Here is a 26884-nt window from a genome sequence, read left to right as displayed (position 1 = left end):
CACACACTTTCACTGGCAGGCACACACTCTACGATACACACAAAATGACATACACACACTGAAACACACTCACAGGCACACCCATTGTCACTGAAAAGACACACACTGACAGCTACATTTACTCACAGTAAGGTGGACAGCCCCAGAACATGAGGCAAACAAGGCATTTGTCTGGGAGCTTGGGGTGGCATTTTTTGGCGCCCCCCCTGAAAGTGCCGCCCTAGGCAAATGCCTAGTTTGCCTTGTGGTAAATACATCCCTGACCATCTACTAAACATTGCTGGTCCTAGTTCTATTTTCTCCATCCACACACATCCCAGGTGGGGATTGTACCACCAGAGTTTATTCCATAGAGCTCTTAAAAATGTAAGTACATTTCTTTGATTTTTCACTGTATATACTACTACAAACAGAGAGCACTATATTTCTCATTTACATAATATATACCCTATTGTGGATGTCTATATGCTTAATCAGAGATAATATCAATCCACTAAGAGCTGATTGGGAAATTCTCAGTTTGTGTCTGTGATTTTATTTCTATTAATTTTCACCATTTTGTCTCAACTATATTATACTATTGGCGCCCCCTGTTTGTTTGTTTTATTTTGTTTATATATCACCCGTTAGATGCCCATATCAAGTTGTTACTGGCTGCGCTCTCACCTGTATAGGAGGTCTGTCCGATCACCCATCATATATCCCTTACAAGGATTATATTGCATGAGAGCTAGTTGATAGCTCCACACTTGTGAGTGTATTTTGATTTATTTATAACACACTTCTGTTTATACAATACAATACTTCTGTTTATTGTCGTTTCATATCTTTATCCTTTGATTTGGTGAGTAAACCAGACTGTCATTTGAACCTCCCACCATCCCATCAAAAATTGCACTACCACGATTTATTTGGTACTAAAAAAAAAAACTATTCACATATTTTTTTGTCCATTTATCATCTTGCATTTCCTTTGTCAATCACTGTTTTTGTTTTTCTGTGTTTTGCTTTCTATTTATTTTTTAATTCAGGGCACCCAAGTCTCAGAGTTTGCTGTCCCCCAGAATTAGCACTGCATCATTTTGCCTTTTACTTTAATTAATATTTACTGGGCTATTCACTAACGTGAGAATTCCAAGTGAATTTCGAATTCACAAGCCCAGTTTGGCTACTTTGGCTTTCATTTGAAATTTGCTTTGAATTAATAACCCTGTTAGTGTCATCCCTGATACTTGGAGGTTTCTTTACTAAAGTGGCATTTCACCGTGACTTCAAAGTGAATGTAACGTTTAAAGTCAGAGTAGCTGAACTGAACACATTGGCCGAAATAGAACATTTGTTCAGTTTTGCTATTTTTACCTTAAATTCAGAATTCACTTTGAATTACTCAGAATTGTCACTTTATTAAATGACCTTGTCAATCTACAGAGGACTACGGTATTATATGAACATGATGCATGATGGGAGTGGTAGTCAGTTGTAGAATGAATTGAAGAGACCACTTGCGTTCACTTTACATTAATTTAATTAATCTCCATGATCGAATCGACCTGATTGGAAATTGTGAATTTCTTAATGTTTGCTCTTATGGGAGAAAAAAGGTGTTTTTACTTTTTGGGTGATAAAAAGTGTCAATCTCTGCTGGTCAGTCCTAAGCAAGATTTTACTGGCCGACAATAGCCTGTGTGACATTGCGCATTGTTGACATTCAGAGACCAGAAACTAAACAGTAAAATTAAGTGTAGGACAAAAAAAAAATCAGATGCAAGCAAGAACATTGTTGTAGAGCAAGCCTCTTAAATGTTGTCCTGAAAAGTCTTGGGTCCAGTTTCGGAACCCTTTAACTGTTTGTCCTGTAACATTTAGTGAGAAATAACAATTTCAGTCGCATAATTTGCAATAGTGCCTGTTTAATGCATCATTTTTAGCGTTAATTATGCAGCACAATGTGGAGGTATTGCCATGGCTAAAGGTTTTTAATGAAATTTGCGCTGGCTATTACTGCAAGTTAGGGGGTGATGCTGTGTTTACAAAGACAATACAACATGGTTTGAGTTTAATACAGCAAGAATATAGTTTATAAATATACATTTATCACACTCTCAGTTCATCCAAGATTTGGTCTCATAATGTTATGCATTAAAGAGTTGGATATTGGGTGTGGCATAGGGCAGGTTTTTGGAGGGGTAAGCCACTATATGAGGAAAGTACCATAAATGCACCCTTGGACTGAAGTTCCCAATCATTTTGCAGTTTAAAAATGTCTCTAGGCCAAATATGGTCCTTGCAACAGGTCATGCTCACCAGGAATTGCCTAAACCACCTTGTTTTCTGGACCCCTACTTTGACTTTATATTGATGGACAGGTTTTAACTATCTGGTGATGGGACCAAAAAAATTGATGCATATACAAAACTGACTGCTGTGCGTCACCTGCATATCTCCAATTAGACCTTGGGAAGTCCACTGCAATGGAATCCAACAGTGAGTTTTGTATTGGTGGACAGTCAAGGGCTGTGCTTTGGTACGTAGAAATTCTATGCTGTAGTAACTTAAGCAATTTATCAACATTTCCTTTGGCATCCTTCCTTTATTGAGTGATTGTGTATTTTCCTCCAAAACCTAGCAGCTTTTCACATTTAAAGTGCAATATATGTGTCAGCATTCCCAAACGAACACAAATGCCAGTAGCACACAATTCCAGCAGAAGCTGCTATTTGTGTGAAAACAATTATGAATTAAGCTGAGTTCCGTGGGATATATTACTATTACTATTACGGCCATGCATGGGGGCATGCTATAAATCTCTTCCCACATGCTGAATCAATTGATGGCAAAGGAAATAAGAAGGGATACTCTGTCACACTCTGTGGTCTCACATTACACAACATGATTGAGACGTTTTACCAAATCCTGTGTTTAGCCGGGCTTCAGACGCTCTCTTTATGATACCCAGCTGTACTTTCTTTCAGCAAAAATCGTGAATGGTTGAAAATATCAGCTGTTTCTTATTTTTTAAAATGTGAAGGTTTCTTTCTTTTTTTCTTTTTTTTTTTTTTTTTAAAGAAAACAAAACAAAGACATTAGTGGAATTTTTCTTTCTATTCCATGGGCAAAGTTACACAAATTACAGAAGTTACCAAACAGAATAATTTTCTAGTGCAGGAGAAGACATGTGGTCCTCAAGGTTCCCAAGATTCATAGGAACTATATATAAATGAAAAAAAATATATAACTGTTCACGAGTCCTCCAGAGGATGTAGTATACTACAGAAAAAAATTACATAGGAGCATTCACTGAACAGGAGAAGACACAGGTATTACAAAATAAACAAATATTAAATTTGTTTAAAAATGGATTTTTATTTTTATTTTTTTTTAACACACTTTTTATAGATGATACTTACACATGCTAAACTGTGTCTAAGATTCAGATCCAGAGTGTTTCCCCGGTGCTCTTATCCTGTCACTGTTGTCTAGCTTGGCCAGGATTGATAATATGAAAGTTTAAATTCCGGATTAATGACGTTGGCTAGGGGGTGATTTATGGGTACCAGAGAGCCATACAGTTTTTGTGAAGTCATTTCCAAGTAATTTGGTAAAAACAAACAAACAAACAAACAATATAATGGTACCTTTATATCAAGCGGGTTGTGACGAATATTGTGACCTTTTTATATTCTAAATAAAAAGTTTTGTTTTTCAGGCATGCAAAATGTATTTGTGTTCCTCCGGATGTTTCTAAACTCAAAGTCTCAATGTCTAATTGAACATTTTTTTTGTTCTAATTTTGCTCTTTTTTTCAATTTTGCAAGTCGTTTTTCAGCATCTTCCTATTTAGCGAATGGACATCTTGATATATCAATCAAACGTATCAGCTCCAGATAAGTGAGATTGTCTTTATTCTGCTGCATTTGACTTTGCTGGGTGTTCTCATTGCAATCTTTTAAATATAAGAGCTGATGCACTTTCCAGGAAATGAAACCAAGTTCAAGGATCCATTTTGTTTTATTAACATTCTAGAAAACATTTTTACGACCTTGTGTACTACCGATTTGTTCTGATGCTTAATGGACGCCTGAAGGACAGACAGCATTATCGCAGTCCTGAAAGATTGGCACAGAGTAATAACCTAATAGAATCTTAAATAGGAAATTGGGTCATAGCATAATATGGAGAAAATCTCAACGTTGATATCATAAATAGTTAAATCCCTACGTCCCATTATTTCTAACTTCTTTACACTATTTATATGAGAGTAACTGATATAAATCTTATTTTCTAGATTCTCCAGGAAAATATGCTGTGTGCTTATGAACAGTGAGGAGCTATAGGAACAGCTGGGTGCTCCACAAGCATTTTAACTCTTACAGTGTTATTCACTAAGGTGAGAATTCAAAGTGAATGTCAAAATAGCCAAATTGGAAAAATTATTAGGAAGGCTACCAGTTCAACTATTTGGCCTTCAAGTTCAAGCTCACTTTGAATTCTCACTTTAGAGCTGAGTCGAGGAATGGCATCCTGCTGGGTATCAGCATGTAAGCCTGCTAATGGTATAGGAAGAGGAGACAATGGCTTTTTTTCTATATACATGTCCAAAATCCCTCCCTTGGATGCTCTATTTTTATTTTTAAATGCCACTTTTTTGCAAAGTTCTACATCTTGAAAAGGAGGCACAATCTGCAAAAGCCGACAAAGAGTGTTGCTTTAGTCAAGCTCCATGACCTTTGTCAACCTTGACATTGACCATGTCAATACTGAATATTCTCCTCCCTCCAGTGTAATGTCACTTCTGGAAGCGGCATGTTATTGATATTCAGTATTGATTCTTATGCCATCACAAGAGTCAACTGAGGTCTGTGTAAGTATGCCCAGTAAAAGGTATAGCATAGCATTTCCATGCACTGCCATCTTTTACACTTTAAGATGGTAGCGCCATGGAAGAAGACCCATCGGAACTGGCATATCAAGAAAAATGGTAAGTTGCACTGGGCAATCCCACAAAAGGCAATCCCAATTAAGGCTACCAAATGATGGAGCTATCTACTAAACCGCACCATAATATGGTTTCCTTAAATAGGGCAACCCCACATAAGGTTACCAAATAAGGTAACTATCTACTAAACAGCTGCAAGGCAAAAAAAAAAACCAACCTTTTTCTTAAATTTGCTCTTTCAGTTACTTTGTAGATAGGTCCCTAAGTTTTTACCCTTAATTATGGCAATCCCATGTAAGAATACCAAATTAGGGAGCTATTTACTAAACAGCTGGTGGATCCAAATTAAGAAAAAAAAGTCAATTTCTAAATGTTTGGTAAATTTACTGAGTGATATACAGGACAAAACCCAGTGTAAGGTAGAGCGTTTGACACTTTGTGCACTTTAATATATATATGCAATAAACAAATTTAACTAAGGAAAGATATAATTTCTATTTCAAAACAATATGCTATACCTCTAAGATTATCATACTATACCTTTGTTTCTATTTGAAATACTAATATTTGGTTTTGTGTTCTATTTGCCCTTACTCATCCCATATTCCCATGGGAGTATTACTCCTCTATTAGATTTCTGCCATTAAGTAAAATGGCGCCAATGCACTTAATAGGAAATAAGATTCTACATGTCAGCGTTATGTCACTTCCGGTCGACGATACCAGCGTGACATCACTTCCGGTCGATGAAACCGGAACGGAAGGAAGGTAATCAAGGCTACAGCTGAAATGGAACAAGAGGGCGCGAATTTGCCCACCAATGAAATCCACAGACAGCATTTAAAAGAAGATGGGGAACCAAGAGGCAGACACCGATTGAAAAAGCCGACCAGGCGAAACGCGTCTCGGATCATATGATTGGACTTTTTTTATTTACACATTTTGTTGTTTTTATTGTTATATTTTTATTTAATAAATTCACTTTTGCTACTAGTCCACTTGAGATTTTGATCAGCCTGCACTCAAAGTTCCTGCTTCAACCAAAGAAGGGTATGTGTCCTCTTAAAGACACACTTGCTGGATAACTTAGAGCCAAGTCTTAGGCTCTATATAAGGTTAGCAGTTCTAGTTACTTATCTGCACACACTGGTATCCTTAATTTATGACACCAGATATTGGTATCTGTTACATTTATAGAAAGAGGATCCAAAGAATCATCAGTTAAAGGGTCCGTGTCTCCCTAAGTACACGTCTGCCTGAGAGATCTGAGCCTGTCCTGTTTAGGCTCAGAACCACGTGAGTGAACCATCATTGAGTTGCTTCACTGTGATTGTATTTAAACACCCTACACTATTGTGCTTTATTTTCCCCTTAGGTCATTTAGACTTCCAAGGGGGGTAAGTTATTTCTTAAGCGCTCTACCTTACACTGGGGGTTGTCCTGTATATCACTCAGTAAATTTACCAAACTGAATCTGTGAGTGCCAGGTTGTGAGAGGACGGCACTTTAGGTGGTAGCAGCTATATATACTTTTAGCTTTTCTTAAGCGCCACTATACACAAATTCTATATACCGTATATACTCGAGTATAAGCCGAGTTTTTCCGCACATTTTTTGTGCTGAAAAACCCCAACTCGGCTTATACTCGAGTCACTGTCTGTATTATGGCAATTTACATTGCCATAATACAGAGTGGGGGCTGTGTGCGGTTACTTACCTCTCCTGCAGCTCCTGTCAGCTCCCTCCTCCTCCGCGCCGGTCCGTTCAGCACCTCTGTCAGCTCCCAGTGTAAGTCTCATGAGAGCCGCGGGGTCATAGTGCGGCTCTCGCGAGACTTACAGTGTAAGCTGACAGAGGTGCTGAACGGACCGGCGCGGAGGAGGAGGGAGCTGACAGGAGCTGCAGGAGAGGTAAGCAAGAGCTCTGCCAGCCCCCCTCCTACACAGTGCCCATCAACTGGACCACCAGGGAGTGAGAGCCCCCCTTCCTGCCATGTATCAAGCAGGGAGGGGGACGGAAACAAATAAAAATTATAATAAAATAATAATATAAAAAAATAATAATAATTAAAAAATTATATAACAAAAAAAACTATTAATATTAAAATAATCATAAAAAAATAATAAAAATGCCCACCCCCCACCAAGGCTCTGCATCACACTCTGCACCACACACACTGCATTCATACACACACACTGCACTCATACACACACACTGCATTCATACACACACACTGCATTAATACACACACACTGCACTCATACACACACACTGCATTCATACACACACACTGCACTCATACACACACACTGCACTCATACACACACTGCACTCATACACACACTGCACTCATACACACACTGCACTCATACACACACTGCATTCATACACACACACACTGCACTCATACACACACTGCATTCATACACACACTGCATTCACACACAATGCATTCATACACACACTGCATTCATACACACACTGTACTCATACACACACTGCATTCATACACACACTGCACTCATACACACACTGCATTCACACACACACTGCATTCATTATATACACACACTGTAAATAAATATTCAATTAATATAATTTTTTTAGGATCTAATTTTATTTAGAAATTTACCAGTAGCTGCTGCATTTCCCACCCTAGTCTTATACTCGAGTCAATATGTTTTCCCAGTTTTTGGGGTAAAATTAGGGGCCTCGGCTTATATTCGGGTCGGCTTATACTCGAGTATATACGGTACTCTATATAATTTCTAAATGTTGCTGTTTCAGTTGCTTAATAGATACGTCTCTAATGTGCTATCCTTAAGAGAGCTAAAGGATCCAAAATAATTTGATTTAATTCTTTATGAATTCATTCCTTTTTGGTCATTTCAAACGTTGCTGAATTCAGAAACTTCCAAATTTAGAAATTTGGCAGAAATTCAGATAGAGTTCCATTTGTTTAAATCCGAATGCACATCTAATGTAGTCTTGAAACCTGCTTCATACAGATGTTCACCAGGTTCAATAACTCTTTCTACAGGAATTTGTTAGCGTCCTAAACATATTTTCCTCTGTATTTGTGATTTGATCAAAGCAGATTAGAACCCTTGATCAAATGATTGGTGTTTGTCATGTGTATGCAACAGACATATAGATACTGATGCAAATAGTTAAAGCACACACTTGTCAAGGATATTTTGTGCTGAATTATGTATACATTCCATGAATGAGGTATTTTTGAGTGCTATCACAATCAGAAATAAATGAAGCAACATATTGCTAAATATACACCCATACTTACACATAAACACGGAAAAACAGAAAAATGGATAGATAGATAGATGGATGGATCGAAATACAAATGGATAGATTATAAATAGAAAGATCGATGAATAGATAGATAGAGAGATAGATAGATAGATAGATAGATAGATGTATTTCCAACAAGACATTTCACCTACGTTTAGTTCCTAAGATATGTCAATATTGAAGTTGTACATGCCCACATTGTGAGTTTTACAAGAAAAGTTTGAGATAATGTATAGAGCAAGCCAAATTAATTGTGGATACTCTTAGAAGTGTTGTGCAATAGAATGGAGAGAAGACAGAGCCTTGAGATAACATCAGGTCACTTAAACATAAGTAGCAGCAGGGTAAGGCGTTCTGAATTTGAACTATCTAAATTGAGATAAGAGAAATTAGAATGAACATCTTTTCACCGCCATAAAGACAAGTAAATCTATTCACAATAGATATATTTAAAAATAACACAATTTCATAACAAGGTTGTATTGCAGTGCATTATATCTGCCTTTCAATCAAAGCCTCCATTGCATAGCAACCCACAGACTTACGTCATGGCACCAGAAATATAGGTGGTATTGTTACAGCAATGTATATGTTATATAATAAAATATGAGATTAGAAACATATTAATTCTGTATTGTGTTATTTATTTCTAAAGCAAGAGATACAAGAAAAATTACGTAAGACATCCCACTCGTAAATCTCTCAATTCGTTGATAAGTGGTTCCAATGTTTCTACTGAGGAGCAAAACGTAGAAATAGTCCCCCTCTCCCCTTCCTCCTTGCATTGCTATTTTGACATGAAGTTTGACGTTTTCCTTGTAGGTTGTCCAGAAAACCAGGTTTAGTTCCATACATTTCTCAGTGGAATGTCTTGTTCATCGAATAAAAAGGACAAGGAACTTTATGTTGGATACTGGGAGAAATTTCTAAACCATATGCCACTTTCCGTCCAGCTCACACCAACTCAGTTCACAGGATGTCTACGTCATCTATTGGAAAGTCAAGAGCCAAAGAGCTAAGGAGGCTAGTCAATGGAGTGAGGATTAAAGGGCAACACCAAATCTACGATGTTCTAAGCAAGACCATGGCGGCATATCATAATTACTGCTGAAAGAGAATCTCCTGTTCTAAAAATGTTACTTGGGCCACTCAGCTCAGGATCTTACCTTGAATGGCAACACAACATCTAGTTTATTAATGTTAAAAGTATGAGTTCTGAAATGCAAGTTGATAAAAGTAACGCATTTGCAAAAATGTATATATATTTTTTTTCAAATCTGGAAAAAGAATTCAGTGGCAAGTGATTCTTTCTTCCGGATATCAAATTCGGTGGTTGATTCCTGGAAAGGTGAACTCGGACTTTCACCCTTCTAAAGTTGATAAAATGAGCACAAACACATTTGGTAATAATAATATCGAAATCCCAGGAAAACTTAAAAACTAGAAAAAGCTGTAATGATCTTTCACTGGTTATATATTGTGATATTATTTTCAAACCAACTGAATTTTATGAATTCCTGAAATAATAAATCAGGAGCAATTTACCTTTAAGTGTAGAAAAAAAATCATTCCTTTGGTCCTTTCTTGGAATAATGAGGAATTTGACTCTCCTAGGGCAGCCTCTCATAGTAAAAGGATTTTGGAATGACAGATTGTTCTCAAGTCACTGTAATTCAATTCCTCTTCTGTGGTCCTGGTACAGTTATTTCACTCAGTCTGGTTTCCACTACTGTTCTCATCCTATTCTAATTCTTTACTGCAAGAAGAATTTTAGCAACTATGAGGATCCAACGCCTTATAAATGATGCTGCTCATAATGATGTAAGTTGAATATAAATGCTTCATTTTAACTAAATCTTTGATTAATTAAAATAATTTAATTAAAATGTAAAACAATTGTGTTTATACCTACTTTTTTTTTTTTTTCTTTTATCACAAAGGCAGAAGCACCGAAGCCCAACAGGGGATATTTTAAAAAATTTATGATTTTGGCAATAACAGTCTGTTTACTCACGATAACAATTCTTCTTGTGCTACTATTTGTTGTGAAGGACCTCTTTCATCATGTACCAAAAAAGGTAGGAATCAAACAATGGAACATCAATCAATGAATCTATCTTGTTATCGTATAGCAAGGAATGGATGATGGGGCAATTTTGTAGAGAAACAATAAACTATCTAAAATATTTTAAAGCCCCAACTAGAATGCTAGAATCTGTTTCTAGAACCGTAAAATAGAACAAACAAATTAAGGATGAATACACTTTCAGAAGCAGGTTCTTTAATATGCATGCGTCTGGACCCTTTAATATGTGTTTTATTACATTTTCATCTCAGAGCAAAACTGTTTTTTTTGTTGTTGTTGTTGTTGTTGTTTTTTAGAAATTATACAGTAAACACAGTATATATATATATATATATATATATATTGAGGCATAGTATAATATGTTTTGTTTTGTTTGTTTGTTTTATAATATGCCTTGACTCCAAGTGCTAAATTATGTGACTTGAGAAAAGTTGATCAGTGATTAGCTGTTTAGATTATAGTAATATCTAAGTAAAAAAAAAAAATAATAATAATAATAATAATATAAACATTTTAATATATTTTTATGACAAGCAGCAGGATTGCAATGGAGGTAAAACCAATTACATATTTGCTTCCAGATGTAGAATATGCTGCTTGAAGATTATAAATACAATTCCACCAGTGTAGTTACAGTGTAGTTACATATGTATACTGTAACTAGACTGGTGGAATTGTATTTATAAGTGTATATATACAGTATACAGTATAATTTATATTGTATTTATAAGTGTATATATACAGTATGTATATAAATATGTGTGTGTGTGTGTGTGTGCATGTGCGTGTGTTTGTGTGTGTGTGTGTATACATATCTATCTATATATATATTGAGTGGAAAATCACACGAGTAAATATTTGTTTGTTATTCATGAAAAATAAACAGCAGTGCCTTAAAGTGCAATAGGACACTTGGGAATAATAAACGAACAAAAATGTATGCGGAATTCCCAAGTAATACAATCCAGCCCTGCTTTGAAGGATCTGGAGGTACAGCAAGGGGTAATTTATCACAGTAATATGGATCCAGACCAAAATATTCTATTCTATTTGTGTGCAAGGCTGTCATTCACGCTAGGATGCTGACATCAACAAAGGTTTGGAAACAGGCTCTGTATATTGGTCCTCCTCTGGAATGCCATAAACTACTTAAAAAAAAAAAAAATCTTAGAAAAGAAATGTGGTTATTTTTCTAAATTTAAAGAATAACTCTATTTAAAGATTCCTTTGACCCTGTGGCACGAGATCATTATTTTTTACATTGCAGTGATAGTGAGGACCTTAATTAGGTTCCCTCTACTCATTGCATCTAAAACCAATAGTCTCTTACTATTGCAGTGATAGTGAGGACCTTAATTAGGTTCCCTCTACTCATTGCATCTAAAACCAATAGTCTCTTACTATTGCAGTGATAGTGAGGACCTTAATTAGGTTCCCTCTACTCATTGCAACTAAAACCAATAGTCTCTTACTATTGCAGTGATAGTGAGGACCTTAATTAGGTTCCATCTACTCATTGCATCTAAAACCAATAGTCTCTTACTATTGCAGTGATAGTGAGGACCTTAATTAGGTTCCCTCTACTCATTGCATCTAAAACCAATAGTCTCTTACTATTGCAGTGATAGTGAGGACCTTAATTAGGTTCCCTCTACTCATTGCATCTAAAACCAATAGTCTCTTACTATTGCAGTGATAGTGAGGACCTTAATTAGGTTCCCTCTACTCATTGCATCTAAAACCAATAGTCTCTTACTATTGCAGTGATAGTGAGAACCTTAATTAGGTTCCCTCTACTCATTGCATCTAAAACCAATAGTCTCTTACTATTGCAGTGATAGTGAGGACCTTAATTAGGTTCCCTCTACTCATTGCATCTAAAACCAATAGTCTCTTACTATTGCAGTGATAGTGAGGACCTTAATTAGGTTCCCTCTACTCATTGCATCTAAAACCAATAGTCTCTTACTATTGCAGTGATAGTGAGGACCTTAATTAGGTTCCCTCTACTCATTGCATCTAAAACCAATAGTCTCTTACTATTGCAGTGATAGTGAGGACCTTAATTAGGTTCCCTCTACTCATTGCATCTAAAACCAATAGTCTCTTACTATTGCAGTGATAGTGAGAACCTTAATTAGGTTCCCTCTACTCATTGCATCTAAAACCAATAGTCTCTTACTATTGCAGTGATAGTGAGGACCTTAATTAGGTTCCCTCTACTCATTGCATCTAAAACCAATAGTCTCTTACTATTGCAGTAATAGTGAGGACCTTAATTAGGCTCCCTCTACTCATTGCATCTAAAACCAATAGTCTCTTACTGCTGTGTCAGGCATTGAGAAAATATCGCCTGCCGAGGCCGTGTCGGCACTGATATTGCTGATCTGTTGGGGTGCATACAGATGTCTGCTTGCCACTGCAAATCAGAAAAACTCTTTTTTTTATGTTTCCATTTTCTATGTTTATATATGTTTAGCTCAAATACAAAGTTTAGTGTCTCTATGCTTCTTCATCATCCATACATAAGCATTCAATTTTGGCTCTGAGTGCTAGGGGTGAGTTCATCTTGGCCATCAAGGTTGTACGGCTAATGTGGAAGTGGATTTTCCTTATTATTAGAGGGACTGTGAAGGGGCTGAGCTTTGAGTGTTGGCAATGGCTAGCAATCTGTTTTTGTAATATAAATCCATAATAGTTTGACAGAATATGGGGGAGCGGCACCCAAAAATCCATAGCCCTATAATAAACTGCAGTTGTTATAGTGCATAGAGTGCCCCTTTAAATTTACCTAAGGAGGGTTTTTCTGTTTATGTGAAATAGTAATTAGAGTCATTTTTCCTTTAATTAAACAGATAAAAGAAAATGTTCCACTGTGTGTTTTTCTTATAGGGTGATTCTTTTGAAATTAACACATTTTGTAGTAAAATAATCACTGTATGCGTTTCAAATTCTCCAAATAGCTTATAAATAAAGTGAATCTCAGCTATGAGAAATTTTCCAATAAAACCATCTATAAAATATCACTTGAAACCATGCATGCCCTTAAAATATCAGCTGTGCTCCTCTTTATTCCACATTTGTGCAGACAGTTCAGATTACCTACCAAAGAAATTTGCGAGAATGATCAAGTGCTTTTCCAGACTTTTGATTGTTCTGCCAGAGGCATGTGGAAAAAAGTTTGCAGTGCCACGTAACAGGAGAGGCACTAATCACTCTGTTTATTTCATGGACTTATTCTTCTATTATGAATCCCACATACTATTAGAAGTTTGAGTTTTTTTTCTCATTTATTGGACTGTTCGTTTAGATGACTTTCATTTCACTTTCAAAATTCTGTGGATCTCAGTTTAGCTGAAACAAACAAAGCGTAAAACAGAATAAGGGCATGGCATGTTCCCACTTGCCATTATTGAGTACTGTGATCATTAAAATGGAAATTTATGACAATTTGTTACTTAGTAAAAAAATAGGATCTATTTCTATATGTCCTTTCTAATATATAATGTATAAAACTAATGATGTGTGGGTGAACTTTTCTATAGACTCAGACATTGTCAGTCCCCCCAACACTCCCAATTTCCACAGACAGTCCTGATTTTGGGATCCCGTCCCACTGTACTGTTTTTGTTACCTGTTGTCATGCATACCAGGGAATTGTCCTGGGCTTCACGGTGCGATTGCATCATTAGACGCACCCATATTGAGAAGGGCAATAGGAGCCTGCAGAGAGCACTTAAGCAGTGGTCTCGGCAAGGTCCTGTAGATTGGGGGCCATCCAGACAGATTTCTCCTGGGACGGGCCAGGCCATTTTCCAAGAGGGCCCATTATGAGTGTTATTGGAGAGGCCACATCAGGAGCCACCCACCTGTCCCTATCTCATACCTCCTGTAGTTGAAGATATGCATTAAAATAGACATTCTAATAGTGTATTATTTAAGCTTTCCTTGATGCTTCTGCACAGACACATTGATACTTTTATAGACATCTCAAACACTGTTCTAATGGTCTCACATCCTCTCTCTTTTTGTATTTCCAAAGGAAACACTCCAACACAGTTTCAAAGACATATTCAGAAACTGTAATAGACACCATGAAACATCCTTGCAGACACTGTCACAGACACGTTTATAAACGTACTAGCAGATACACACTCGGGCACATTCATGCATTCTCTGACAATTTCTCCGGAACATATACAACTATAAAAATTGGCATTAATTGACCCCCTGTCCAGCTTGCATCAGCAGTGACTGGCTCTCTGTATCTCTACCTTCCTGCAAGGTTCTTTAATAGGTCACAGACTGTGAAAGGAGACACAGAAAACCGAGTCAAATAATAATTAGTTCCAAGGGTATCTCTTAGAGCATAGGGACCTGTGCCTCGAGGACTTGGTCTTGGACTGCCTCAAGGACTTGGTCTTGGACTTATTTTCTAGATACCAGAAAAAGCAACACTGTTTCTAAAAGCAAAACAACAGAAAACAATAAAAGATCCGATTCTTCCAAATTCAGAAGCCGGATGTCACCTTGGGGGATTGGACATCTGCGGTGCGTGCGAGGGAGCTGAGCAGGAAGAGCTGTGGGCAACTTTGAGGTTACCGTCGAGAACGGTGTAACCCCTTGAGGTAAAAGTAGTGCAGAGTGGTGCAGTAGACATTGCTTACCTAGATTTCAGTAGGACTTTTGACACTGGTGCACATATCAATAAATTGTAATCTTTAAGTTTGGATTCCAATATTGTTGAATGGATAAGGCAGTGGCTGAGTGACAGGCAACAGAGGGTTGTAGTCAATGGAGTATATACGAAGCATGGTCTTGTCACCAGTGGGGTACCTCAGGGATCTGTTCTTGGACCCATTCTCTTTAATATTTTTATTAGTGATATTGCAGAAGGTCTTGATGGTAAGGTATGTCCTTTTGCTGATGATACTGATAAGATATGTAACAGGGTTGATGTTCCAGGAGGGATAAGCCAAATGGCTAATGATTTAGGTAAACTACAAAAATTGTTCAGTTGTGGCAGCTGACATTTAACCCCTTAAGGACAGACGACGGATATATTCCGTCATGATTCCCTTTTATTCCAGAAGTTGTGTCATTAAGGGGTTAATGTGGATAAGTGCAAGATAGTGCATCTTGGACGTAAAAACCCAAGGGCAGAGTACAGAATATTTGATAAAGTCCTAACCTCAACATCTGAGGAAAGGGATTTAGGGTTGATTATTTCAGATGACTTAAAGGTAGGCAGACAATGTAATAGAGCAGCAGGAAATGCTAGCAGAATGCTTGGTTGTATAGGGAGAGGTATTAGCAGTAGAAAGAGGGAAGTGCTCATGCCATTGTACAGAACACTGGTGAGACCTCACTTGGAGTATTGTACGCAGTACTGGAGACCGTGTCTCCAGAAGGATATTGATACTTTAGAGAGAGCTCAGAGAAGGGCTACTAAACTGGTTCATGGATTGCAGGATAAAACTTACCAGGAAAGGTTAAAGGATCTTAACATGTATAGCTTGGAGGAAAGACGAGACAGGGGGGATATAACAGAAACATTTAAATACATAAAGGGAATCAACACAGTAAAGGAGGAGACTGTATTTAAAAGAAGAAAAACTACCAAAACAAGAGGACATAATCTTAAATTAGAGGGGCAAAGGTTTAAAAATAATATCAGGAATCTACATATTGTCCGACCAACAAAGAATTAATAGACAAAATCTATCAATATTACCAATATGTAATACTCTCCTCAGATTCTTTTGAAAAAAAACAAGAAACTGGAGACACTCTGGAAACCATGGATGACAAGACACTATCAGCGTATGACTGCAGGGGCAGTTAAATATAGCTAGTCACTCTCCCAGTAGGAAGGGTAGTCAGAGACATACACTCCAGACACACTGCTGATACTCCTTTAGCCAAGATACCCATAGACAGCTGACTAGACACACAGCTAAACAGTCACACCTAAAAGACACACAAACCGGACCAGACACATAACCGGCGAGAGGCAGTTCGGCACACGTTTCCACACATTCACACCCAGTTTAATACCTTACCGACCCACCCTCCTCCTACCCCGACGCATATCCCCACCCGGACACATATGCAGACAATTTAAAAAGCCGGACAAGTGTGGAATGCAGGTACATGCTTGGTGCTTCTCATGGGTAAGGCCCCAACCTAACAGCGGCCAACCCCCTATACCACTGAACGGCTAAAGTACAGAATGAAACCCACTTTACTGCGACCTACCGAGCCTAGAGGCTTAAGACGAGTTATCCAAATGTTTACTAATGTAATGAGATAGGTCCCTTGAGAGTCTAACACCAGCCGTAATTATATTCTAACGGTGACATCAACACCTTAGATGCAATACATGTCTCTTCCACAAATGTTTCCTTCATAAATGTCGCTTTCATAATGTGCCCAGGAATGGGGTCCGTGTATGTACAGGCATAACTTTTGATTGTCACATGAAAAACGATTTGTATGTGTTCCGAACTTGCCCCTACCCTGTTCTTTTCTGTACCCCGATTCACTTTTGTTTTCTGAAAAAATTCAATCTTATATTTAAAAAAAAAAATAATATCAGGAAGTTTTACTTTACTGAGAGGGTAGTGGATGCATGGAATAGCCTTCCAGCTGAAGTAGTAGAGGTTAACACAGTGAAGGAGTTTAAGCATGCGTGGGATAGGCATAAGGCTATCCTAACTATAAGATAAGGCCAGGGACTAATGAAAGTATTTAGAAAATTGGACAGACTAGATGGAGCGATTGGTTCTTATCTGCCTTCACATTCTATGTTTCTATGTTACTAAGTGCATCCAGGGGCCTCCTGGCACCATAACAACTTCATTTAGATTAAATTGTTTTGGTGCCTGGAGTGTCCCTTTTAGATTTTTTTTTTAGATCCCCACTTTCCATGCCCATCTTGTCTACTTTGCACATACTTACTACTTTTAGTGATCAGCAGAACGCAGCAAATGTTGCAATATAATGTAAATTCTGTATATGAGGGTTAAGGGGGAAAAGGGGGAAAAGGTTAAAATTCAAGGGGATGCCTTGAAAGTCCAAACGTGTTGAACTATATTTTACAGAAACTTCTGCCAGTAATTAGCCGGGGGAAAAAAAGTGTAGGACAGAGTTTTATGCATTCCTGTAGGCTGCCAGGACTTTATAGAAATTATAGATTTATAATATGCTGTGTCACCCAAAAGCTAATGCTAATAGCCAGTCATATTGACATGTGAAAAACATTGAAACAGCACATGGAAATAATACAATAAAAAATCTCAAACAGTGTAACGCATCCTGTTGAGCTGTTGCAGATTTTTTATAGGGGTTTTTTCTTTTATTAGTTTTCTCTGAAAAAGCTATATATTAAACCATAAATCATCAGGAATTCACCAAGAATTTGAAAAATGGTCAAAGTAACTGTACGGAATTGATGGAATCTCAAATGTAAGGTCAAAGTAGCTACGCCTCTATTTTGGCTACGTTGGTCCTAAATTTGAAATTCACCTTGAATTCACTTTGAATTAAAATTATGGGAAATAATCAGCATGTAAATAACCATGTGGGTGTTAAAAGCACAGAACACCAGAAAACAATCATTTAATATGGCTGAGATTGGCATCCTCAAATCAGATTATCTTGAGAGTATGTGTATATCCTAGATACATTATAAAATGCCGATAAATTTGATTCGTTATTATTTATGAGCCACGAGTACTTGCGCAGGCTCGGTTGGATAGAGCTATAAGGTCATGGCAAGTAATGGTTAGAAAAAATCCCAGTTATATTTGGTGCTGTAATGAGTTTTATTGTTTCTTAATAAAGGCAGCCCTTGGCTAACTAATATAAATTTGTATACGTAAATGTAAGTCTATGTGTGTGACAGTTTTATATGGTACACACATACACGTGTCCTGGTGTATTTAGTGCACTAGCTATGTAGCAGCTGTGTCAAATTAAATTTACCTTAAAGAGGCCAGGTTTTATCAAGATATTTATCTACTCATAGCAGAGTAGATCACATGAGAATTTCATCTGGTATCTATTAAATTCACGTCCGTTTTTCATTTCTTTAGACATGTTAAAGCTTTGTTTTTAGTACGTTGCTACCGTCCCATTGCTTACAGCCTCTTCTTTTCAAGAGCAAGCTGAACGTTAGAGATTCCTTTTCATCTTTTTTTGTCCCGGTTAGGGTCTAGCAGGTGTGCATGCTTCGGGGATACAGAAACACATTGCATCTCTCTCCATACTGGGATTATGAAATACAGTTACTGGTTCAGTATCAAAGGTTTGAGCACGCAACCCTGTGGCACTCATAGAGTTAAAATAAAATTGTGATGTCATTACCCACAAGCCTAAATCTTTATATGTAGCATGCCGTATGTTAATATAGTCTATTATAATATGCAACTGCCTTCTGTATAGGACTTACCAGGAAATTGATACTTTATTTAGTTTATTTAGATGTTTAGCTTTCCAGTATAAGATTTATAGAAAGCAGGTTTAGGATTGGACATAGTGTGTAGTACAAGATGGATTTATGGGATGGAATTAATTCAATATTTTTGTGGGTGCCCAGGGATTTCTCCCTGTAGGCCGCCCACCACCCCTCCCCCCTCCCCCCCCCCCTTCCCTCAAAACCCTTCTTTGTCTTTTGAACATAGCAACTTTCCTTTTTCAATGTTGTGCAAATCCTGCTGGGTTTTCTTTCATGGCACCATTAATATTGCATTTCTAAGTTGACGAGAGCCAAAAATTCTATCTTCTGCCCTTCATTGGGAGTGCAAGTCAAGTCACGCAAATGTCCAGGCTTCCAATGGACCTCTGTTGACTCTTAGAATTGTGTGATAATATGTATAGAGAATCCATGATGCCCATGTAAGTGATGCAACACTGGAAGGAGGTGAGTGCAGGTTGACAGCTATCGACAATGTTGACAAGAGCCATGAAGCTTGACTAAATCTCGATCTTTTGTCAAGGTTTGTCAACCTGCAGGTTGTAAATAAGGGAAAGTAGTCCCTCTCTCTCCATCCATTGGACGTTGGGAATGACAAGTGGAAGTAGTGAGTAAGAGCCATAAAAAGAGAGAGCAAGTGTCCCTGAGAACATCATGTCAGCCTCATAACCTGGTTACACTACTTCAAGTAGTCTTTCTATATTCTGCAGCTAACGTCCCCAAATCTTACTAGATTGGGAGCTCATCAGAACAGTTGTATTGTCTTGCTTACATATTTTCACCACACCAGGTTAATAACACTTTAAAATGGGCACATTATGTAACACAATGAATTTCCATTCCTTATTTGTTCATGTATTTATTTAAGTTACAAAGTACTTAATAGGTAGAATAGATAACTTTTTTTTTTTTTTTTTAGGAGCATGTCCTGTAGATATACCTTCTATTGGAAAGTCCAACCTAAACATTCACTAAGGATATCTTTACTTTTTTCACATTTTTGAACAATGCAGGTAAAGCATTACAGAGCAAATAAAACACAACCCCCCTCTGTTTTAATGGAGGTTTTTAAAATATAGATATTATAATGTCTCAGACTCAATAGTCAAATAGAATTCAAATCGAACTTTTTAAAATCCATACTTTAGTGAAATGCTAAACAAAGCTTTTAGCATAAAATAACACGTAAGTGGCAATGGAAAATTATGTAAGGTACTTTTATAAAATAATAATGACATGGAAAGCACTACGTTGAATTAACTAGTGCTTAACAGTCCCAGTGGGCCAATCGTAATAAACACATTGCATTTTAATGCTAATAACTTATTTTAATACATAAGTAAACTTTGATACAGTTTTGTGATTGTACAAATCTCAATCTGCATATGAAAGTGTTTTTGACCATATTATATGTATTGTGAAAAACTATTCTAGTTTAACTTACAGGCATCATACGTAAAAGTTTATAGATTTCTTTGACGTTAATGTATCAAAGAGAGATGTTTAGCCAAATAAAGGCTATATTATATACATACCAGTAAAGGCATAAGCATGACAAAGTCATAAAATGACTTTATGAAACCAAATTGTGCATTAGAAAATGTTCTTTTGACAGTGAGAGCACACACACACACACACACACATATATATATTGTCTGTTTTATTTTTTTAGTATAAAGAGTTATCATGTCTATTGATATTTCAGACCTCTTTAGCTTAGTAACAAAGACATATATGGGAAAAGGCTGTATAATCTCTGTATAAAAGAGAACATAAAACAAATATAGAAACATAGAAACATAGAATGTGACGGCAGATAAGAACCATTTGGCCCATCTAGTCTGCCCAGTTTTCTAAATACTTTCATTAGTCCCTGGCCTTATCTTATAGTTAGGATAGCCTTATGCCTATCCCATGCATGATTAAACTCCTTTACTGTGTTAACCTCTACCACTTCAGCTGGAAGGCTATTCCATGCATCCACTACCCTCTCAGTAAAGTAATACTTCCTGATATTATTTTTAAACCTTTGTCCCTCTAATTTAAGACTATGTCCTCTTGTTGTGGTAGTTTTTCTTCTTTTAAATATAGTCTCCTCCTTTACTGTCTTGATTCCCTTTATGTATTTAAATATTTCTATCATATCCCCCCTGTCTCGTCTTTCCTCCAAGCTATACATGTTAAGATCCTTTAACCTTTCCTGGTAAGTTTTATCCTGCAATCCATGAACCAGTTTAGTAGCCCTTCTTTGAACTCTCTCTAAGATATCAATATCCTTCTGAAGATATGGTCTCCAGTACTGTGTACAGTACTCCAAGTGAGGTCTCACCAGTGTTCTGTACAATGGCATGAGCACTTTCCCACGTTCTACTGCTAATACCTCTCCCTATACAACCAAGCATTCTGCTAGCATTTCCTGCTGCTCTGTTACATTGTCTGCCTACCTTTAAGTCATCAGAAATAATCACCCCTAAATTCCTTTCCTCAGATGTTGAGGTTAGGACTCTATCAAATATTCTGTACTCTGCCCTTGGGTTTTTACGTCCAAGATGCATTATCTTGCACTTATCCACATTAAATGTCAGTTGCCACAACTCTGACCATTTTTCTAGTTTACCTAAATCATTTGCCATTTGGCTTATCCCTCCTGGAACATCAACCCTGTTACATATCTTAGTATCATCCGCAAAAAGACACACCTTACCATCAAGACCTTCTGCAATATCACTAATAAAAATATTAAAGAGAATGGGTCCAAGTACAGATCCCTGATATTTCAAATGTTAAATATATGCGCTGTAAATAGGTACACTCACATGTTGGAGGAATTAATGCGCTCAAAACGTGCCTCCCCTGATTTCATGGGGGGGTTATTGAACCCACGCCTTGGTCCTGATATATTTCCTTGAAGCAGGAATCCAGGTGGATGGTTGAAAAATGCAGCTTTGTATTCCTAACGTTAGAGTTTTGCTTCAGTTTTTTTTTTATTATTCTTTATTTAATCGTGCATTTAGGGTACAAATAAGCAGGCAATGCCCCAACAGCTGTTGCTAGCTTAACATTCAACATTAGAAAACATTTGTTGGCATCTAAGAATATAGCACTTTTTTATATTTTATGAGTACATTATACAAGCCATATTTAAGTGAAATCAATCATTAAGCCCCTTGTGGGTGTGGTAAGAGTGGGAGTCAGTTTGGTGATACCCACAGTGGGGTTGTGCCTCCTTCCTATAGACTATGTGTGTGGTGCATTAGAGTTGGTTACCCGGAAGGAGGGGGGGGGGGATAGTAGAGGTTTGTGAGCGACAGTGTTTACTCGGCCATGCGGTATGTTGGGCACCAGTTAACAAGTGTTAGTACGTCCTCTCTTTGTGTGTTCATATTGCTTGCTTATGAAACAGCTTGGGTTGATCACCTATTAGGCTATTAGACTTTGCAAGTATATTACAAGTTGCGCAATAAGAAAGGAATACAAATTTTAAAAAAATGAAGAAAAGAAACGTAAATAAAGGAGAACATCAATGTAAATAAAATAAAACATTCTCTAGACATGGTGTGTGATGATGGTGGAATATAAAAGTCCCCCTGGGTGGTTCAACTTCTGCACTCTCAGGTGGGTGAGCTGTTAGGTGAGACTCTTTGTTTTCCTCTCTGGGTAAATTCCCGAATGGTGGCCGGGTTCAGCTGGGACAGTCCCGTTCCAGTCGGCGGTAAGGTCCGTCATATGCCTGTTGACTGTAGGTGTGCTTCCAGCTCCTGATATCCCTGTGCTCTGTGGGTAGTCCCGTTATGTGTAAACATGACAACTGGTGGTGTACCCAATCTGTAGGGAATATCCTTGACACAAAGGTGTTGCAGGAGGGGTAGTAGCGATTTCCGCCAGGTAAGTGTGCTCCTAGTGAGGTCTGGGAAGACTGTAATTGATTAGCCCTCGAATGGAATGGGAGTTTTACCTCGCAAAGCTGCTAGGAGTGAGGCTTTGTCTGAGAGGGTTTGGAATCTGAGGATGAGGTCAGCTGTTGCTGTTGCCGGCGCTCTAGCCGGTTTAGGTAGCCGGAAAACATACCATCTAGCTTCAGGGATTTTGCCTGCTTTGGTGGGAGCAAGCCTCCGATGAAGCGCCGTATGTAGTGGGGTAAGTCAGCGATGTCGACCGAGGCAGGTATTTCCCTGACTTTCAGATTGTATCGCCGTCTCTGATCCTCAATAGCGTCTAGCCTATCTGATGTGGCTAGTTGCTGCCGTGCCAAGTCTGCTACTTGTTTTTCCACCTTAGTGATTGTGGTGTCATGGTTATTAGAGTGGGTCTCCAGCTGGGAGATTTTTTATGTGGCCCCTTCGATGGCCTCTTTAAAGCAAGCCATGTCAGTTGCTAGGTCTTTGCGAAGATCTGCCAGCATCTTTTTAATTTGGTCTGCAGTGACCTGGTCCCCGGTCTTCTGTGGTGCTGTTTTGCAATCTGGCGTGGTCCCAAAAGGTGGTCCTTCCAGGAGGTCTGATGCAAACTCCTCCGAGGAGTAGGAGGTGAGGTCGTCGGCCAGCGCCATTTTGGACCACGCGGCCTGCTGCGAGTTCTGCAGCATGTCTCCGATGTCTCTCCCTTGGGAGCTTTTGTCTGCTTTTGCTTTTTTTGTTTTGCGGCCCATATCGTGTCTGCCGGCTGTAGTGAGATTTGTGGGGGTTTTGAGCCTTGGATTCCACCATGAAAGCCTCGTTAGGGTAAGTTAGAGCTGGAGCTCCGAGACTTGCCACCGCTCCGTTGCCCTGCTGGCTCCGCCCCCTTTGCTTCAATTTTAGGTATAGGTTATTGGTTTTTTTTTTGTTTAGTTGTGTTTTTGGAGGGGTTAAGTTAGTTTCAACAAATATCTCTTCCACACATAGCAGTAATATCATAATGCATAATAAAGTCAACACAAATTCTAAGAGAACAGATTGGTCCTCTATGGCGTCTATGCTCACAAACTCCAGGAAATCTGCTTATATGTTTGCATAACACCCGCATAATAAGTAAATTCAGCAGCAGAATGTGTTTTTTCTTCAAGGCCCGGGCATAATGCAGTATTCATCTCATTCTAAATTTCTTTTTACTGTAAAATTCCAGGAACCTCATACGGATAAATTTATATTGGTAAAGATTTTAAGAAAACTCTATTTTCTGTTACATATATTAAAGGATTTTGTGAGTATAATTGTACACTATGTAGTTAGGGTGTGTGTCTCTTTAAAAGACAGGGTTAAAATAACTTTTTACTGTGTGATACAGTATTTAATTAAACTTTGCTGAGTTTTGCTGAGATGGCTTTGAATGATCATTCCATTTTATTTTTAATAGAAGCTCTGATGTATTATGCAGCTTAGAGACGAATGTGGTTAGAAATGGCAATGGGTTGGAGATCAGCCTACTCTGACAAAAGACACCTCAACTGCATTTCAAGCTTCAGATGAAAAATTCTCAACCTCAATGAAAAAATATTTAAAACTCATATTTTACAGTCATATGCCACATGGTTTAATCACTGCGGATATCATATTATTTCCCAACAGCTATTTCTGGCAAGAGCTTCTATCAAAATTCCACTAGCTGAATCTAAAAAGCAATAACTGTACTTAAGACAATAAATTGTGGCAAATTTAATATAAATAGAAAAAGCCTATCTAGAAAAAGATAATTACTTATTCTCATTTCTTTGAGCAGGTAAGATTTCATAGGTCAGTAACGGCTGACATTGGCATCCAGGCATCCAGGCGCCTGTGACATTCATTTGCCATGTCAAAGTAATTTCTTACTAATATATAGGGGGACTCTAGACAACCATCTAGCACAGGCTTCCCCAAACTCCGGCCCTCCAGATGTTGCTGAACTACAACTCCCTTGATTCTATGAATGAAATAGATAGGCTGAGAATCATGGGAGCTGTAGTTCAGCAACATTTGGAGGGCCAGAGTTTAGGGAAGCCTGATCTAGCACATAAAAAAATGGGGGAGAGGAATGCAGGAGTAGTTTCAGAGGAAAGGCCGTGTAAAGATGTTTGGCTGTCCATGCAAAGATGCACTTTACTGCACTCACTCTTCATTGACTCAACCAAACCTCTTCATACACCTCATACTATTTACAACTACAACCCTGTAAGTGGACATGTCTGTGCAACCCTGTAACTATGTGTACCCTGTCTGTGCAAAACTTTTGCTACTTTTGCTTGTCTGTGTAACAACAACTAAGTGTATCTGTCTGTGCAACCAGAGGCGTCTCTCTAATTAGGCGGTTTAGGCGTCCGCCTAAGGTCTTTCCCTGGCTTGGGCCTCGCGGCCGCCTAAACCATCTTAGGGCAGACTGTGTCGGGTCCTCGGTCAGGAGGGGGCCCGGCAGCTTGCTCAGTATGCAGCCAGGTGCGAGACACCACCAGTCTGCCTGGCCATCCATCACAGACACCGGTCTGCAGCTCCACAGAGCTGCAGACCATGTGTCTCACCGTGAACTGGCCAATCAGAGCATTGCCATGGGTTACCATGGAAATGCTCTTACGGGTCTTGCGAGATATATGGTCTGCACCACCAGGGAGCCCACTGGACCACCAGGGAATAAAGGTATTTAGCACCCCCCCCCCTCTCCTCATCACTCCACCCTCCCTCTCACCATCACCCCCCTCTAAATGTCACCCCCTCCCTCTCACCATCACCCCCTCTCTCTTACCCCACTCTCCCTCTTATCATCATCCTCCCTCCCTCTTACCATCACCCCCCTCCCACACCAGCAACCCCCTCTCCCTCATACCATCACCCCCTCTTCTTCACACCATCCCCCCTCTTCCTCACACCATCACCCCCCTTTCCCCCTCACCATTACACCCTGTGGCATAGATGGCATTATGTAACTCCTTGGTATTATTATTATCAGAGTGCATATCTTGAACATATCAAACATGTGCATGTGTCTACCTAATTTTGGTGCAACATGCCGAGAAAGTATATTCAGTCAAACTATTAAACATTTAACAATGCAATACATAATGTGCAGAAGCCAAATTTTGATAAGTGGGTTGCTAAACAAGCATATGAGAAGTATGACTGCTTTACATCCTACCACTATCACCCCAGGCTCAGAACAAGCTGTTTTTATTTGTACAATTAATTCATAATCTAGTTCCAATTAAGGCATATTACAATATCAAAACCTGTTCAGAGACTATAATTACATTAGGATTTGCAGGCCAAGGCCATGAGAGATGTGTAATCTCCCAAACCATTCTCTGCACACTCTGGTTCTACACTGTCAACATGGTGATGGGTTATAAGCACGTACAAAGAAAATAATTACATCCAGATGTGTTAGAGCCTTGTCAAACTGAGGGCTGTCAATCAGACAGCTACAATACGTGCACCTGCTACTTAGACATCTTATGAAGCCAACAGTAAATAAAGCTAATTACTTTATCTCTAGTATGTCAACACTACATATGAATGGCAGATGAGTCTGGATCTCGTTGTGTTTAAATCTGGAAATAATAGATCAATTGGGAAACTAATCTCTAAAGAGGGTAATGTAGAACACACATTATGTACAATTAATTGGACTTGGAAGGAAGGAAGGAATGAAGGAAGGAAGCTAGGGAGGAAGGAAGGAAGGAAGGAAGAGAGAGATGGAGGGAAGGAAGGGAGGAAATACTTTTGAAGCCAATAACATATTTTAGTTATTTTAAGTCAACTTAGTATTAGCGTATTTAGGAAAAGAGAAATAAGCATTGCAATAATTCACTAAGTTATTTTTTATAAGGCATTTATTGGCTCTATTCCTGGAAATACTTGCATTGCATGGTAGCACAAATGGTCAGTAAAATCTATTTTATGCTAACGTGTTTTACTGCAGAGGGCGTGCACCAAGCAGCAAAAGTCACAACAATAATTAAAATAATCAGTAATTGATGGTGTAATGTGTTTGGTTGCAAATGGACCTTGGAGTGGAATCTTTCAACAATTTATTTTTGAAGGGAACACAGTATAATACATAAGAGGATAGATATATAGATAGATAGATAGATAGATAGATAGATAGATAGATAGATAGATAGATAGACTAC

The 26884-nt window shown here is 38.2% G+C and overlaps 1 protein-coding gene across 1 annotated transcript in view; it reads left to right on the top strand.

Annotated features, from left to right (window-relative positions):
* Positions 1 to 9899: 9899 nt before the first annotated feature.
* The window catches only part of TNMD (tenomodulin), a 90527-nt gene continuing 73542 nt past the window's right edge, over positions 9900 to 26884 (top strand). Inside the window, exons 1-2 of the mRNA XM_063433338.1 lie at positions 9900 to 10066; positions 10186 to 10323. Of these exons, the coding sequence (XP_063289408.1) occupies positions 10025 to 10066; positions 10186 to 10323 (180 nt within the window). The 5' untranslated portion in view covers positions 9900 to 10024. The remainder of the gene's footprint in view (positions 10067 to 10185; positions 10324 to 26884) is intronic.

This window comes from Pelobates fuscus, chromosome 9, assembly GCF_036172605.1.
Source record: "Pelobates fuscus isolate aPelFus1 chromosome 9, aPelFus1.pri, whole genome shotgun sequence".
Taxonomy (NCBI): domain Eukaryota; kingdom Metazoa; phylum Chordata; class Amphibia; order Anura; family Pelobatidae; genus Pelobates; species Pelobates fuscus.
Note: the sequence above shows the minus strand (reverse complement) of the source record. Positions and strands in the feature narration are given on the sequence as shown.